General features: G+C 40.4%; 2 protein-coding genes across 2 annotated transcripts in view; both read right to left on the minus strand.

Moving 5' to 3' along the window:
• LOC117813401 (E3 ubiquitin-protein ligase RNF43) overlaps positions 1-9,528 on the minus strand; it is a 143,945-nt gene extending 134,417 nt beyond the window's left edge. The window contains exon 1 of the mRNA XM_034684588.1: positions 7,984-9,528. Within this exon, the coding sequence (XP_034540479.1) occupies positions 7,984-8,205 (222 nt within the window). The 5' untranslated portion in view covers positions 8,206-9,528. The remainder of the gene's footprint in view (positions 1-7,983) is intronic.
• Positions 9,529-10,441: 913 nt separating this feature from the next.
• On the minus strand, positions 10,442-16,404 carry hsf5 (heat shock transcription factor family member 5). The gene is made up of 7 exons (XM_034684621.1): positions 16,091-16,404; positions 12,851-13,368; positions 12,324-12,620; positions 11,525-11,613; positions 11,084-11,443; positions 10,744-10,860; positions 10,442-10,618 (listed from the first exon to the last, which is right to left on the minus strand). Exons 1-6 carry the CDS (start codon positions 16,336-16,338, stop codon positions 10,780-10,782), a joined length of 1,593 nt encoding a protein of 530 aa, XP_034540512.1. The 5' UTR covers positions 16,339-16,404; the 3' UTR covers positions 10,442-10,618; positions 10,744-10,779.
• Between the last annotated feature and the right edge of the window lie 1,252 nt (positions 16,405-17,656).

Genomic DNA, 17,656 nt, shown 5'->3' on the forward strand with positions numbered 1-17,656 from the left:
AAAAAAAAAAAAAGATGAATTAAGGTTCCAAGACTACCAATGGTTTTTGGGCAGATTGTGTTCTACCTACTGTGTTTCTGCCTAAACACAGTCCATACCTGCTGACATGCTTTTGGACAACAAACTAAAATTAGGATACTCCTATTAACAAATCCAGCCCTGTGCCTACAGATTCTGCATTTTCATACAAAGTCTAAACGGAGGTTACACCATCAACCCCTGCTTATATCACAGCCATTCTATCAGCATGTCTTGAAACTTGTCAGCCCATGCAGACCTGTTATAAAAGTATGCATGACACATCATTAAAATCCTTTTTTCATCAAATCTTATAATTAATGGTGAGAAGATAGGGTAGATAATGACGCTACATTTTGGTAAATCTTTCCACTGTGAGTAAGCCTTTACTTGGGAGAGAATACAAACACAGTTAACCTCCCATCAGTAGCAAAGGCATTCTACCGCCACATGGTGCAATCGTCATCTGTCGCAACATGCTTCTCTGTAAATCTCTATAAATGTGGCCTTGATCCCCAGGGAAGGGATAGCTTGGCCTGCGCACTAGCTGTGGATCAGCAGGCTTTCCTGTGTACTCCCGGTGGATCGGTTTCAACTGGAAGGTTTAGGACAGGTGCTTTACTTGACCTGTACTGTCAGGATAAATTCAGAAAGGTCACACAAGATACCCATCTCACAGGGAATGCAAAAATGCAAAGGTATTCTCAACTGTTTAACCCCGCACATTTTTACATAATTGAATTCCACTGACCCTGAATGCACCCTTTGCCCTGCCTGGCTCTGTGTCAGGTGCGGCGCCTTCAAAGGAAAAATGAACGTATGTGTGTGTTTGTGTGCAGAAGTGAGGGCGTGCATGTGTTCCTTTATATCTTGCAGTGACTCACTCCTCTCCATTGTACTGGATGCCTGGCACATAATGGCACAACTTAAAAAGAGCTATGTACATTTGCTGCTCCTTCAGTGTCTCAGTTGTTTCTCAAAGTGAGCAGACAATGAAGTGCTCCAAAGGAGGAGTGAGACGAGGCCTGCTTCGTTAACATCTCCTATAAGAGTGTTGTGCATGTGTTCAGGTTTTTCCAGCACCCCATCCGAGATGAATGTATTGTGTGAAGGTGAATAGACAAACAATGTAGTGCAGGACAAGCCCTTACTCTTCAGACTGATTTGAAAGGCTGTTTTTTCTGCTCTGATGTTCTCTTCTTCCTCCTCTGTCCTCCTCTGCAGCTCACTCTATCTGTGTGCCGGTTCAGGGATAAGTTCAGGGTTAATGCCTTTACCATACAGCATTGTGTGTTTATACGAAGCATGCAAGCTGTAGATGGGTGTGCTACAGAAACTGCCGAAGAAAGCATACAAATCATCTGCACAAAATTACAAGGGAACGTCAGAGACAGTGGCAGGGTTAATACAGAAGTTACAGAGTCTTCCTCTTCTTATTTGCATGAGGAGAGCTATGAAAAGTCAAAAGAATGTGTTGTATAACGTTCAAGAATTCCAGACCTGGTCTAATGACTTAAAAAGAAGGGGGCCGGCAGGATTAAGAGATTTGCCATGTTTCCCTACCTGCTTCTCCTGTCTTCTATGTGCACTGAGAAACATCTTAACACCATCTCTGGTGGAAGCAAGTGGACAGCTGTACAGTCCTCTTGCTTCCACCAGAGATGATAGGTTGGGACACACAAGGGGGTCCGTTCGAGGGGAAGAGCCAAGAGCAGCGCAGAACTTTGGTCTCTGATCACTGAGAGGAAGGAGACGACAGAAAAGCACCAGCAGACAGGCTGAGCTGATGACCATATGGAAATGTATAAGGCAACCCCGTCCTGACGGCAGATCTGTGAGAACTCTTCATATAAAGAATGTGAATAATCCCTCTGAATCGACAGCACTGAGATTCATTCTTATGTTTCTTATTCTGACCTTAAAGTTGACGTTTGTCCCTGAATGGCTTCGCTTTTGACACAAGCAGCGGTAAATCACAGAAAAGTCTGTGTTCTATTTTACAAGGGTGCTGTGGCAAGGCAGAGGGAAATTGGCAGCTTATAGTGATTTCATTCATGCTTTCATGTTTCTGCCAATGTCGCCGAAGGGGAGGTGGGATGGTTGAGGATGTCATTTCGCTGCTGTTTATGTTGAGATCTCATATGGTGTCCATACCCATGGAAATGGAAGAGCTCTGCAAGCCAGATATGAGGACAGAGAAAGAAGCCAAATGCTGAGCGGTCTTTCTTTGACTCGACTTTTCTCACTCTTTTATGGATAAACACGAAGGTATGAACTAATTGGGGGGTTGTACCTAGACCGTTCTTGATTCATTTGAAAACCGAGAAGTGCAATCATTACAGGTTCATGAGCACAAACCGAAAAGTGGGGGCATGGCAAGAAGTTTGAAAAAACAAGTTAGAACTTCCATTCAGTTAATCATTTATTGAGCAAAGTGTTGGTGAAGGCTTGGAGGAAAAAAAGTTTCAAGATCAAATATCAAGATACAGAATTAGAAAAGATTGGGACAGTATACAAAATATTAGCTACACTATCACAAGTAAAACTTCAACATGGTCATCAACATCCCTGATCCTTGGAATATGTAATTTTCCAAGTACATCTTCATTTAGTAATCACAGGTATGAGACATTATAATGACCTTCAGAAGCTTTAAGAGACAGTGAACTTAATCACAGGTTTTCACACAGCAGGCTTTTCTAAGGGTTAATACAGCAATGCCCCTGAACACACTTCAGGACAGTTTGAAATCCAACATATGTGCTCTGGTATAAATGTGTGATGCCTCGTACTCAAAAGCAAAGCTGTGCACAACAGCACCTCCACCAAGTAAAGCAGCGAGGAGCCCCCAAGGAGCCCTGTCCAGGCCGTTATCTCATCCAGGGAGATAGGAAGTATGGACAGGAAATCTACAGGGAGGGGGAGGAGGGGGCCCACATGGGAAGTGCAGAGTAAACAGTCTCCGTTTTTTAATCATCCCGGCTCACGTTCAGAACTGGAAGCACTTTGATGTTCTCCCTCAGCGCCCCCTCCGCCCTCCCGTCCTTCGCTCCCAAACGGCCGCGCTGAGGGCCAGACGGGGAAACGCGCAGATAGTGCCCTCCGACAGCAGAGGCCTCGAGGAGAGAGACAGGGAGGTATTCAGTACCTTGTGGGACACTGAGAAGGGAGGCGAAAGAATGTGAAGTGGTGCAGAGTTAACTGGTGTTCAGTCGATTGCCTGGTCCGCCTTAATTATAGCTGATGTATTTAAGGGAGCTCCCAAAGGTCAATTCAACATTTCAAAGTAAGAAAAGAAAAGTCGAGATGGCTTAAAGTGAAAATAGTTGGAGCTTTTATGATGTGCTTCAATGGGGCACAATGCAAGATGGAGGATAAACTCTGACTCTTTCTCTTAACAGAGAACAGTTGACAATCCTCTCAAGTTCAAAGCTATCCCAGAAGCCTTTGCACTTCTCCTCTGAGCACAATGTAAGCTTCATTTTGGAAAGGGGGAGAGTCAGAATTCCTCAGCACTTGTATTTGTCCAAATAGTGCTGGCCAGACCCCAGCCAGTGTTCCAATGAACGTGTCCATTCAGAGGACAGGGCGAGCTTCCAGAGAGATCACAGTTTAATGGATCACAGGGAGATACGTACCAAAGCTCAGTCTTATGACTTGAATACACAGAGTGAGACTGGGAACCTCTTGTGTCCCCTGTGCTTTCTGGAGTTTGTTCCTGACATGTGCAGGCAAACAATCAAAACAGCATCTGATATTTAGAAAAGAGATCACAGCTCTACCTTTGAAATAACTTGATATTCCCCTGACTTGAAACTTAACAAGTAGACAAGTAGTCATTTATATAAACCATGTGTCCCTAGTTGATGATTTTGTTTTAATGATCTAAACATATTTTTGGGGAGTTTTAGAAAATGGTTTCAAGTTTTGGGACTGACAAAAATGGGGGAAAGAACGTGTTTAAAACTACATAACAAACAAATAAGAAATGGTTACTTATATAAATATAACACAGACAAAATGAGCCCTTCTTTACAACTGTGGAAGTGAAAAACTGAGGCGAATTATGAATATGTGAGGAAGACTTATCATTAATTTCTACACATTTCGAAATCATCTCCAACCAACTTTAATCTTCCAAACATAAGTTGTGGGACCTTTACATTAGGGTGCCTCTGTTGAGAATGGTTTTGATGTCATGGTAACATCAACAAGGTTTTCATAATGCCTATGCTTGAACCTGAGTTTATATGGACAGTCTGCTAACCACTGTGTCTTGACTGCCCATGGAGAACATGAGCTTTGCAGTGTTTGCATCATGTTTTTCTGTAACTGTTGGATCTTACATACTGACATTTCAAAGAAGGATAAATACTCCCTGTTACTTGTTTGCCGTGTGTAACGCACAGAGGCGTACTGGAGGGACTAATCCTCCCTTGGAGGTAGTAACCGAGGTGTGATGGGGTAAGAAGGTGGTGACGTGTAGCGTCAGGGCTAGTAGGGCAGAACAGCGTTATGTGTGTGCATGTAATGTGATGTGAAATAACACACTGGGACAACAATGTTACGCTGTTTTGGGGTCCAATTGCAAGTACCCAATGGTGTAAGTTTCCACCAAGCGGTCTGGTATGGACTGGTACAGTTTGGTACGGGTCGGATTGGTAACGCCGGATCCTGTTTGCGTTTCCACAGACAACCGTGCCCTACTTGGTGGGCGGCGTGTAAGCCAGATGCCGATAGCCACGTCAGCTACATAATAGCGTGCGGTCATGGCAGCGTGACACAGTGTACCCCGCTAATAAATGCAATGAAGAAGAAAAACGCAACACTGTAAACAAAGAGCAACGATTGAAGAAAAAAAAGTTAGCTTCCCGAAGTCCACTGGAGATTTAAACGTGGCGGGGTTATGTGTTATTCTTTATTACCGCTGTCGCATGGGAAGTGACGGACTGCAGTGTTTCTAGCTCCACCTTCTAGGGTTGGATCGGTATGTCTGGCACCCCAACAGAAGGGTACCAAAAAGTGGGACGGTACGGCTCGGTAATTTGGGCACCTGTCCCGGCTTTAGTCAATGAACGCCACAAAATGTGTGCCGTACCGAGACGAACCGAACTGAACCTCTTGGTGGAAGCGGGGCTTAATGTAGTGATGGGGGAACTTCATTGTGGCCTCACTGCAGAAATGCAGCATCTCCTTCCTTAATACTGCCAGACTATTGCATGGTTTCATTACCCACAAGGCTACCTACTTGAAGGGAGGCTGGTTATGCTACAGGAAGGTCTGACAGATGCTCAGACAAGCGATAAGATGCAAGCTGCTTTTTTTGTGACAAGTCAATAAGTGACATCTTTCCTCTTCTCATTGACTGATGGTGAACTTTCAGGGGCAGCCATAACTAAAACTTTTTAACATTTGAATCAGACAACAGTAAAGTTTGACTTTTCGGCATAGTGAATTTGATACAAACCCTTGCAGTCTTTCAGTAAAAAGACCTGTTTGACTTCATATGTTGAGACAGAATAAAGGCAAAGACAGAGTAAGGCATGAACCTATCTATGGAGCTCAACCTCCTCCCCCCCCCCCCCCCCCCCCCCCCCCCCTTAACCAGTAGAAGCCACATGAACATAAAGAGGGACCATAAAGCAGCCTGCAGAAGCAGTGGGGACCTGTTGGAACAGGCCTAAGCCTCAACAAAGAGCATCCTGCAGCATAACACCACCTCTGTGCACTGTGGGAAACAGCCTGGGAAGAGAGAGTCTCACAAAAGTATACCTTCCAAGCCTTGGACAGAACCACAATCACAGGTTTGTTTAAGGGGAACAAGAATACAGAGGACCGGACAAAACCATCAGTACAGACTGTTTAGCCAGTATAAATAAAAGATCTCTTCTGGACGGCAGAGATAAAAATATTAGTTTGAATATGTTCACCTTCAGTCATGTCTTTAAGGAAATCCTGGCAGATGTCTCTTCTGCAACCACCCATGTGCACCCTAATGTGTACGATGTGTTTCTCAGGCATTTTGCTGCTTTGTACTACTGCCAGTGGAACACTAGAAAATAGCCTGGAAGGTTTTACGGGAAAGAAAAAAAAAATACAAAAAGCTGGAAATCCCAGAAAGCTTGAGGTGCCTTTGATCGCAGCTTCACTTGTGATACACATCCATAACATGTTGTCAGCATCCCCCCTACCTACGCATTAAAGCCAAATACAGATTCAGAGAAGAGGAAAAAGCAGCTCTGGCTTTTCATGGTTCTTAATACTGGGCTTTCTCCACCGAGAAGCCACGTAAATCCTTATCAATTATGGCAAACTGCAGCATCTGGCTCGCCATTCACAAAACCTCCCACGCCCGCTGAGTGAGAAGAGACAAGATCCTACAGTGCCTCATATCTGTCGTCCCGTTTCTTTGGAGACGGTAAATAAATTGACAGAGCCGCAGCTTTAAGGCCCGGGAACCCTAATCCACTCCTGAATCCTAAATATGCACGCTGAATAGAGCACATACTTCACATGTGCAGGGTGGTGGCATGCTTCTTTCTATACTGTGCAAAAACACATTTTTGCTTCAATTAAGGGTAAGAATGGGTCTAAACATGACTTGTGTTGTATAACTATCTTCCACCACACCTTGATATTAAAAATGTTGGAAGAACATTTGATGCCATAAATAGTTACCGCAAAACAAAACTGACACCTTAAAAAAGGATACACCTAAAAAGATTGGCAACCACAGCCAACCCCATGTTTTTCAGGGATAAGTAAAAATAGACTGAAAACAAACTAAGTTCAACAACACCTGTTTGTCAGCGCCATTGTTGAAGGAATTTAGATTTTCTGTCACCACATGCTGGGTGTTGTGAGCAGCGCTTGGAAACTTGAAGTATGCTGTATCCCATGGTCACTAGAGTGTTTTGATGGCATACAGCAACAAGTACAGGTGTTAACATCATTAGATGTATCAGACAGAGGATGCTGTGTTAACTGTTTTTCAGGTTAGAGGAACATACAGGGCCAATGCTCACTGCATTGCAGCGAGACAGATGCACAAAGAAGCAGGACAGTGTGTTATGGGGAATTAAGTTTACAAACTTTACATAGACCTCTTTGTATGTATGTCTGCACAGTGCCTAGAGGGAGTTTTAACCCCCTTGGACTTTTTCAGCATTTTACAGCATTACACCCTGATATTTGTAAGGACTGTTGTATGCCTTTACAACCAAAAACAGCAGGTATCTGCTGGATGCACAAGTAAACATCAAGCAGTTGCACCTGTTTTTAATGAGGGGTCCCATAGCAAAACTCCCAAACTTTTATGTAGTTGTGTGTGGAAATAATTTTACGCAATGAATTATTTTGTGTTGGTCCATTTAATTTAACCCCCAAAAATCCTTATGGTGTTTCCAATTGTGACAAGACAGCGAAAAGCTCAAAAGTAGTTACTTTTGCAAGGCAGCTAATAGCAGAGAGTACACTATTGTTTTTTGGGGGGGGGGTCCTAGAGCTTTTTACTTCATCATGAGGCTATTTTTTTCTTCAATACAGTATAAAATAAAAATGTTGGAATTTGGTAAACCTAATAGGCTACAAATTCTGGGAATCTAAATTATCTGTGCATTTGTACAGATGACCTTTTCTCTAAAGTAAGGGGTCCCTAAAGGGGGGGCCAACATAAATTCAAAGGCAAATCAAGTGATTACACTAAACTGAAAACACTATATCTGTTAAAGAGCAATTATGCTGTTCCAATAGATTCAGTGTCTTTACAATGCATTCACTTCATAAAAGTCTCTGTGCTGCTCTTCAAACACACAGGGGAGCCTATAGAGTCTTTGGGCCACAGCTGCACAGCGCAGGTGCCCACTGATGCCCCTGTAACTCTGTCAGCTCAGAGTCCGTTTAGGAGGGTTGGGGTGTAGAGTGTTGTTATACAATGCACATTATCTTTTATGACACTTTTCTTACCTGCATTAGTTTTCCATCCGCATAGCCGGCGCTTCCTCCCACGAACACCCCTTCAAGAGTGATGGGCTTCCCAGCCGAGTCTTGATTCAGCAGTACCACCTTGATGACCGCTCGCAGGGCCGGCCGCTCGGACTCCAGGCCCGGCTGGCCCAGCACCACCTGCAGGGCCGCCATGAGCAGCCACGGCCAGAGCCCGGCCAGGCGCCGCTGGGGGACGGTCATGGCCTCGGCTGTAGCGGCGGTGCCCGGCCGCACATGGTGGACTTCAAAGCAAGCAAGCACCGCGGAGAGACAAAACGGAGAAATATTGAATATATGCGGTCCCACTTCTTCCTTCTGCCTCGACGACGACTACTGCAAAACTGATACAATCCAAAGTTTTAAAGCTGGAGTTCTGCCATCATAACTCATGCGTGAGTGTCCCAAAACTTCCATTCAGCAGCAGTTAATACTCAGACTGGGACACGTTATAGAAAACATACACCCTGCGCCCACATGGAGCAAAGCGCTTAGTTACACTTAAGTGTATCTGAATGAACTTTTATCCAGTGTCATTAATGTGGGTGGCGAAACATTGTCCGCTCAAATGCACCGTGAAGACACGTTGTGTTGTGTCAGAGGCTGAAGTGTGCATTGATTTCCAGCAGCCTGGTCCTCATACAGTGACATATAACATGTCCTCTCATGTGAAGCGTGTTTAGAGTTGATGTTTTGTATCCTCTCACAGAATAGGCAGGTCCTGGAAATATTATTTCAATCTTTATCCGTATATCCGAACACAATATTACAGTGTACACCAGTCACTGTACATTACAAATCACATTGTGCGACCAAGCACGAGTTGATAAACGCCTTCAAAAGAAATTACATCCCGTGGGCGCCACATTTTCGGGATAAATCCACAAAAAAACGCAGAAAAGGGACGAGTGGAACTTCAAAGGCTGGGTTACAGGTTGCCGCCGGAAAGTTATAAGGCATGCTGGCAGATAATGCGGTGCCAAGGAGTTGGGTAATAGTTGTACAGCCAAGGAGTTGCGAAAAATTACCTTGAAGAAGTTGTTCAATTCCGTTTGATCTAATTATTAACTAAGCGAAAGAACCGCTGTCATTCTTCACTTAATACTCTGTGTTTAAACTGGGTCCATCTTCTGTAACAGCTTGTCTTCTACACTTGGTCTTCATTTAACTCCACTCTAAAAAAGCACACACACATGCACACACACACTCTCACACACAGTTCAGTGCCTCCGTTGCACTGTGAGAAATCAGACACGATCCTTCTGAAGACACCGAGGGGAAATGAATCCTTTATCAAAGTTATCAGCGCTCAAAGAGTAGCAACTCTACAAAAAGTACGGGGTAAAGGTGCTCCAAACTTCTCGTGGGCTCCATGTAAAGTTGATCAAGTTGAGAGACGCTGTGAACAGTTGTGACACCGTCCCAAAAGTCTACCTCCCGGACTGTCTTTCGCTCCCCTGGGATCTCATTGACAGTCTCTACCTGCTCACTGCCCTGCTGCCTTCACGTGCTATCGGATATAGGAGACTTTTACAGCTAATGCACAGAATCGCACGGATTTATGTGGTGGTGGGGGGTGGAGTGAATGCATATCATTCGCCTTGATAAGACATTGGACAAACGGAACTTAAAGCATCTGTAATTACAGACACTTTAAGTTCAGATACAACAATCGACAGTCGAGATTAGTTCCAACAGGTGTTTGCCAATTCATTCAGAAAAGTAGGCTATCAGTCAAACAATGTAGTAAATCACAGCTATCAATTATAACGTTAGTTTCTGACTCTGTTTCAACCAAAAGCACCATGTTATTTAAATACTTAAAGAAAATGTAGGGCTTTTAAGGAGCAGTACCTGAAGGCCACACAAAACTCTGAGGGCGGAGCTGCCGTGGAGCAGCACTACTTATGAAAAACAAATGAGTGGCTCCCTCTAGTGGACAAAACCCTACAGAACCAGCATAGACCTTGAGTAAACAGCAGTGACAACTGCAACAAAAAAGTACACTTATGCAAACCAGCAGTCTGATCCAAGAAAATACATATTTTAATTATAGAAATGTACACACACATGCCTTTAAAAACAGTCAATATAACACGTTTTAAAAACATGGCAGCTCTGAAGGGAATTGGAAACTATCACAAAACAACTAATTACAACTTTGTATAATATTTTCTTTTAAATCTAATCATTTAGTCTCCCTTTAAATCAATATGTTGAACATTTAAAACTGGTAGGGACTGAGATTATTTTATTTCCTCTCCAAATCTGCATAGATCATACCAGAAAATTAAAATACTTTAAAACCATCAGACATTTGTAAAACATGTAGATTTTTTTAAATGTAGTGTTGAAAATGCTTAAAAAGATTTAAAAGTGTCTTTGAATGATATTCAAATACAGGTACTTTCCAAAGTCACAAATAAAAATGAACCACAAATTGCAAACTGCACAAAAATGTTTGTTGTTTTTAACTCTTCTTTCTAAATAACATTGAAATTCAAACAATTTAACTGCTTAAAATCGAAAGTATGTAGTAACAGTGAGAATTTAAGATCACATCCTGGGGTGAATCAATCCTCCCTGTCACATGCCAACCAAATAAAAAAGTGGATACCTAAAAAGAGAAATACAATCAACTGTAAGTACTCATGTTCCAGTAATGAACTGAAGAATATAAACCTTTTCTTTGACTTGTTTTGTTATGAATGTGCTCCCTAAATGTTAGATGCATTATCTTACCAATAAAACTGGTGTAGTTTCTGTTCAGCTGCTGCCTTAATCCTGACTGTTAACCCTGAGAGTGTCGCTCTTGTCCGCAGCTTTGACCTCACTGTCCTCTGTATCCTTAACTTTAACCTTACCATGACACAGAGGACAACCAAAGCATTAAATGTGCAGGTTATCTGCTTTGCTGTTGCATATTTAAAAAATATATACATTCCCTATAAAATATAGAGATTCATATCATGGGAAATATTTCTACTTGCAAACTGCAGGACAGACCTTCTAAGAAATTCTCTTACAAATGTATGTGACTTAAACCTGAATGCATGAGAAACTGCACAATAAATTGACTTACCACATATATGTCATCTTCAAGCAGCTGCTCAGGTACTGGGATCATATTTATCTCAGGCGGTTCAATTTTGACTTGATTAGCACTGCCTGACATGTCTGTTATGACCGGTGTAGCAGAAAGAGGGCTTCCTTTCATGACGCTGGCGCAATAGGTGTGGGAGGGCGGTGTGGACACTGGCCATGGCTTCTCTGGGGTCTTTGTTTTAACCACACGTCCATTGGGTGGAGGTTTCATGACCTCATCTGCAATCTGGAAAATTGTGTCCAAACTAATGCCACCCTTTTTAATCTCCTGGTTTTTCATGTTCTGCGGGTCCTGGCTGTGGTCCCCAGCAGAGGACACATTGACAGTATGGCTGGCCTAAGAATCAAGAAATTAAAAAAATGGGTATAGTATTCGTGCCAAAAAAAACTCATCATGCTGGAACCACAAGACACCCACCTGGTAAAAACTGTAGGGAGAGAAGGACCCTGTTGGAAGCCTGCTACGGGTCAACTGTGATGCCTGGTTCATTTGATAGCACTGGCAAACTTGAAAAAAAGACCAATGAAAACATTTTAGATAGCCATATGCAGGTTTTTAGTTTGGACAAATAACTAAGTTAACCCTCCTGTTATGTTCGTTTCTCTGGAACAGCAATAATGTTCTTGGGTCAATTTGACCCGGGGCATATTCAATTATCCAAAAGTGTCAGAACCCCAAAAAATCCCAATACAAATTTTGTAAAATCTAATTTTTAACTCCATTACTAACCATTTATATCAACATTTAGTCCATTGGTGTTCATTAATCCTCACAGATCATGGTTCAATGAGGATAACTCACTCATTTTGCATTGAAATTAATTGGAAAGCACTAAAAATAAATACAATAGTTCTACATGATATAGATTTCAGTTTATTTTCTTTTACATTTTATTTTTTGTGACTTTTATTAAGTGATGTTGATAAATTAACACGACACCTCTTCTGTCACATGCTGCACATATTTTTATGCTGCATTTAGCTGGTTTGGAAGGCAAATATTGCCTAAAATAGACTTTTAAAAGGGTCAATTTGACCCGCAACATAACAGGTTAAAAAAATGTTTAATCTCTTATCTGTTATATTTTTTAAACATACAGATCCTTGCTGTTACATGTTAGCCCATGTGTGTTTTCTGCCCACATTTCATTTCACTATGGTTATGCTACAACTGTGGTTTATAACTTGTCCAACAGGTTAACTGATGCAGTGCTCACCTGGGGAAAAGTAGCCAGGCTGATATTGTACATTTCCATGGTTCACATGGGCCGGTGAACCAGACAGAACAGGCACAGCATTGGAGCTTGAGGCTACTCCAGCGTATTGGTGGTTGTAAGATACCTGTATCCCTTTGTCTGAAGTAAAGACAGTAGGAGAAAGAGCTGCACCGTGACCCCTCATCAGATATCGTGGTGGGACTGGGGTTCCATTGTGAACTGTCCCAGGCTGGCCTTTTTTTGGAAAGTAAGGATGAGTTGACTCCTGATTGGTGGGGCTGAGTAGTTGAAATATTTCTGCAGAGACAGTAAAAGGCAAAGCTTTATAACAACCTGTGAGTATTACACCGACATTAAATATGCTGGGATGAGAAATTGGGAATATGTTAGTGTTCAAAACATTTAGATTAGCAGTTCTAGAGGCAAGTTTGTGTCATTGAAAGTCATTATTTCACCCTGGGGAGACTGTTGAAGCTGTGGTATACAATCTACTGTGAAACAATAAAAGACATCAAAGTCAAACTTGCCTCTATTCACATTTCTTCCTCCAGCATCAACAACCCCACTGTATCGCATGTATTTACTCGGAGGCTGACAGCCGATGTCCTGACCAGCCTCTATTTTGGCCTTGTAGTCAGCAGTGAGTCTCCTCAGACCTGCAACAAGTTCAGGGTGGTTTCTCTTGAAGATTGGGTTGTAAAAATTATGAATATCCCCACTGGTCCTGCGAGGGCGCTGGTCGTCTTCTTTGGGTGTCTCTGTTTTCCTGAAGCCGTACAGATTGAGCTGACGGACAAAGCTTGAGAAGTTGGTGGTTTTGAAGGTGTCAGCGTTGTCAGGGAGGAAGTTGCCTAGGAGGAAGTTGCCTGGAGACAGGATCTGTTCCTCAAAGAGGGGTTTTTCTATGAGGATGCCCTCACCGTGGTTGTCCCAGCAGATGGCAGTGTAAGCTGGGTTGTTCACCAAACGCCACAGTTTGGCAGGGAAGTTATTTGGGTTGACGGTGTCAGGTAATGCATGTTCATGAACATCCATGTTTTTGTGCCTAGAATTGGACATAGACACAGCATTCGTTTAAGATCCTGAATACAAGGCTTTACATCAACTAAACATTGGACCAAGGAAAACTGAAAAGTTAGTTCGCTAATGGAGGCAAGGCAATAAACAAGGTAAGGTAATCATCCACCAGTCAAAATGTGTGTTAACTCCAGAACTAATAAGGCAGCCATTTGATACATTTTCTAATGTTATAACTTTGTTGAAATGAAACTAACTCTGTTATATGAGCAACTTTTTAGATGTGTTTTAATAAATGTATAGATATCTTATTTCATTTTTAACAGCTATATTTTTAAAAATTGAAAGTTCTGGGTGTTTCCTTGAGAACAAACATGACGACACCGCTAGTCAGGGCAGAAAACAAAGCAGATTACGATTCCAGCATGACGTTTTCAAAAAAATTACTCTACGTGTTTTACTTTGGTGAAACAAATATTACTTTATCTGTTCAGGTGTTTTACAGTTTCATTAAAGTTGATATTACCTGCATATTAAGTCTGATTAGCAGATTTTTCTGTGCATTTAAACTGTCCTTTAAGTTTCACATTCAACAGCTCGTTAAGAAGTTGAAGGTGAGGTTGGGTTTCTATTTCAAAAGTCATGTTTTTCTTTTGCTGCAAAGAAAAAACTTGTTGATGCTACCTTCATGCCTTTGATTGATTATGGTGATGTTTTATATATGCATGCCTTCACTTTCTGGACATCGTCTTTAATGGAGCTCTGAGCTTCATTACAGGTTGCAAATCTCTAACCCATCACTGCTCCCTGTATGCTCCAGTTGGCTGGACTGCATTTTCTACCTTTAGGCTACTTCACTGGCATGTCCTTTTTTATAAGGCGATTCTTAACTTGCTTCCCTCGTATTTACGTGATTTTATTCATTTAAAGAATACTGGAAGCTTCAGTCTCCGCTCTGTGACCCAGTCACATAACTTGCTTTTGCTCTCAGTCCCCAGAGTGCGTCTTGAAATGGGTAAGAAGAGTTTTAGAAATGCTGGAACCTGTTTCAGGAGAGCCTGGGTTTGAGTGAGCTTGTCTCTTTAAATGTGTTTAAAAGCAGACTGAAGGCTCTTGAGGAAGATGCTTCAGTTTGTAGATGCTTTGACTGATGACTTTTGTTCTGAAACCCATGATATGTTGTAATGTTTTAGAATGATGTGTTGTTTGTCTGTAATCCACATTCTGGATCATAGATCACTTCTTATTCTCTAATCTTCACTGATCTCACTATATCTCAGTTACTGTGCTGAGGTTTGGGGAAACACCTATAAAAGCTCACTACAACTACTGTCAGTACTACAGAAAAGACCCATCAGAATAGTTCACAATGTTGATTTCCGTGAACACACAAATTCATTGTTCCTTGAATCAAAAATATTGAAATTATTTGACCTTGTGGATTTTAAAACTGCACAAATTGTGTTTAAGGCAAGGAAAAAACTCCCTCCAGGAAATATTCAAAGATTGTTCTTTGATAGAGAGGGGGGTGAAAACTTAAGAGGGAAGTTAAGATTAAAGATGGTGAGTGTTCGGACCACAAGGAGAAGTTTTTGTATTTCAGTCTGTGGTGTAAAACTGTGGAACAGGCTCAATATGGAGCTACAGCAATGTCTCAACATAATTTAGTTCAAGAAGAAGTATAAAGAAATGATCTTCATGAGGTACAAGGAGGAAGACAAGTGTTGAGAATCACGAGGGGTTCACTTTTGTTTGTTGGTGTAAATATGAAGGTAATATGTGAAGATTTGACATGTGGGATTGCACTCGTATAAGGGCAGAAAATAGTGAATAGAGGGGTAGGATTAGATAAGTTTTAACTTCTTCCTAGTCCTTTTCGCACATGTAAAGTAAAATGTTTCACTGCTTGCTAATAGTGATTGTGTTTATTTTGTACAACTGTTTATTTTTTTCTTGTATGTTTGTATAACTCTTTCTTCTTTTCTTCTTGTATGCTTTTATTTTGTATTTTTACTTTTACATGTTCGAAATAAAGACATCAAATCAAATCAAACTTTTTTTGCCAGGACAAACTTGAAAAGGAGATTTTTAATCTCAATGTGGATTAAAATAAAAATAAATAAAAAATAAAAATTCTTCTGGGTTATGTGTTTAAAATGTATGTGATCCTAAGAGCAAAGGATGACTGTCTTAGAATTTTGAAAGTAAATATTAAATATCAGACTGTTCACTTCTATATCAGTTGTAACACAAGGTTTATTTTACCCTGTATGTGGCTTTTGCTTGAACAAAATTGACCAAATTATAAGAAATTGTGAAATTTCTACAGTTCTAATGTTTACTAACCTGGAAAACTCTGTATTATTACACATATGATTATAACGGATCTATAACGGTTAGTATGTTAACTTTCAACTAGCTTGATGACAAACATGATAACCCCTAAAGAAGTTCAACCAGCAAAAACATATTTTGTGGAAAAAGAGAGTGAACCTAAAACATTCTGAAGCTGTAAACTGATCATTTATTTCCAGAGCATTTTAACTTACGACAGATAATGCTAACTTTCAGTGTTGCTAGTTCGCAGGTGTCGACAGCAGGAACCGTTAGCTAACGTTGCATCTCCAAATTCTCGAAAGTATTTTTCAGAATATTCAGATATGTTATAAAAGTTAGCATAACATTGTTTTTTTTATTTTACTTGTTTTGTTTTGATGATAAATCCAGAAGAACCACCGTAATAACTCTACCTTGTTCGCCCACGAAGACCTGCTGTTCCTCTCCTGGCCTCAGAACCGTTCGTTACCGTTAGCAGCGCTGCTCGGATCGTTAGTGAGTCTGACTGAGTCCAGAGTCCAGACCAGAGTCCACCGCAGGTTTCAGTGCGAGAGTCAAGTTTGTCCGAAATGGAAAATTCTCCACTGTTTTTCTGGGAGAAAAACACTTGTCTAAACTCAGCATTAGAATGGGACTCTTTCGGCTCAAAACAGCTCTTCATTTAGTGACGATTATGAGTTTCATGATGCTTTAGACTTTTTTGTTTAACCCAGGGGTTCCCAAAGTGTGGGTCGGGACATAAATTGGGGGGTTGTGAGATGTCTCCCAGAATGTTTTTTGTTTTTTAAGTTATCTAAAAATATGTATTATTATTGTTATTATTATTAATATTAAGTTTTGTTTATTTACCTTGATTTCTTATCTTCCCTATTGTTTGTACTGTTAATTATTATTATTATTATTATTATTATTATTATTATTATTATTATTATTATTATTGTATTTTTTTGTATTTGTTTTTTTTCTTCTCTTTGTCAGTTTGTATTACTTATATAAGATAAGATAAGATAAGATAAGATAAGATAAGATAGTACAATCCAGACATAAGTACAATCAAGAAGAAGTTTCAATAAGTAAAATGAAATGAAATAAAATAAAATAAAATAAAGATAAAATACAATTTAGATATATACAATGTTACAAATGGAATTTAGATTAAATAGCAGTAATTACAGGCAGTATTAAAAATGTTTCAGTAGTGACAGGTTGACTTGGTGTGATTATAGTTGGTAATGACAGATTAAGCAATAAATAAAAATAAATATGGGTATGTAGTATGACCGTGAGTTGTAGTAAACAATAATAATGTAATATAACATAATATATTATAGCAAGATAATCATATAATATAATATATTATGCATTATATATAATTTGTTAACTAACAAAGAAATACAGAAAAAATGCAACAAAAAAGTTGAATGACAAAAGTTATCTAAAAATAGTAAATTTTACCCAATACAGTAAAAAATATTAACACAAATAGTAGCTAAACTTGAAATAAAACCTTGAAAATAGAACATTTAATGAGTTTTCTGCCTTTCCTTTTGCCAGATGACTCCTAAGTTCGCATCAGTAGCAGTAGATTAATTCATAACGGCACAGGAAACACAGCCACATGCTCATATAGGTAGGCTAATTTTCTGCAGACCAGCTAAATGAAGCCACATTAAGTGACTTTGAGGGACAGTGGGGGTCACAATTGTTTGGCACCTATATTATGGAGGACGCGGGCTGAAAAGTTTGGGAACCTCTGGTTTAACCCATCATGTGTGCTAATATTTCCAACACATGGTCATTCTGTCTGTGCACATTTCTCACTGTATCAATGGTTTTGTAAATAAACTGTAAATTTACTTATGAAGCTCTGTACATACTTTTCTTAAGATATGCTAATTTACTTTTTAAATTGTTAATATTTTTGTAATAATTACTATTCCATATGCTCTTGTTTACCTTATACGGTCTGCTTTGTTGCT

Source organism: Notolabrus celidotus, chromosome 5 (genome assembly GCF_009762535.1).
Source record: "Notolabrus celidotus isolate fNotCel1 chromosome 5, fNotCel1.pri, whole genome shotgun sequence".
Taxonomy (NCBI): Eukaryota; Metazoa; Chordata; class Actinopteri; order Labriformes; family Labridae; genus Notolabrus; species Notolabrus celidotus.

Excerpts from the sequence above, each read along its gene's own strand:
- hsf5 (XM_034684621.1), bottom strand. The coding sequence starts at position 16,338 with ATGAAGAGCTGTTTTGAGCCGAAAGAGTCCCATTCTAATGCTGAGTTT. Across the intron at positions 12,621-12,850 it reads AGGAAGAAATGTGAATAGAG|AAATATTTCAACTACTCAGC; the intron begins GCAAGTTTGACT and ends CTGTCTCTGCAG. Across the intron at positions 11,444-11,524 it reads CTCCCTACAGTTTTTACCAG|GCCAGCCATACTGTCAATGT; the intron begins GTGGGTGTCTTG and ends CTTGATTCTTAG.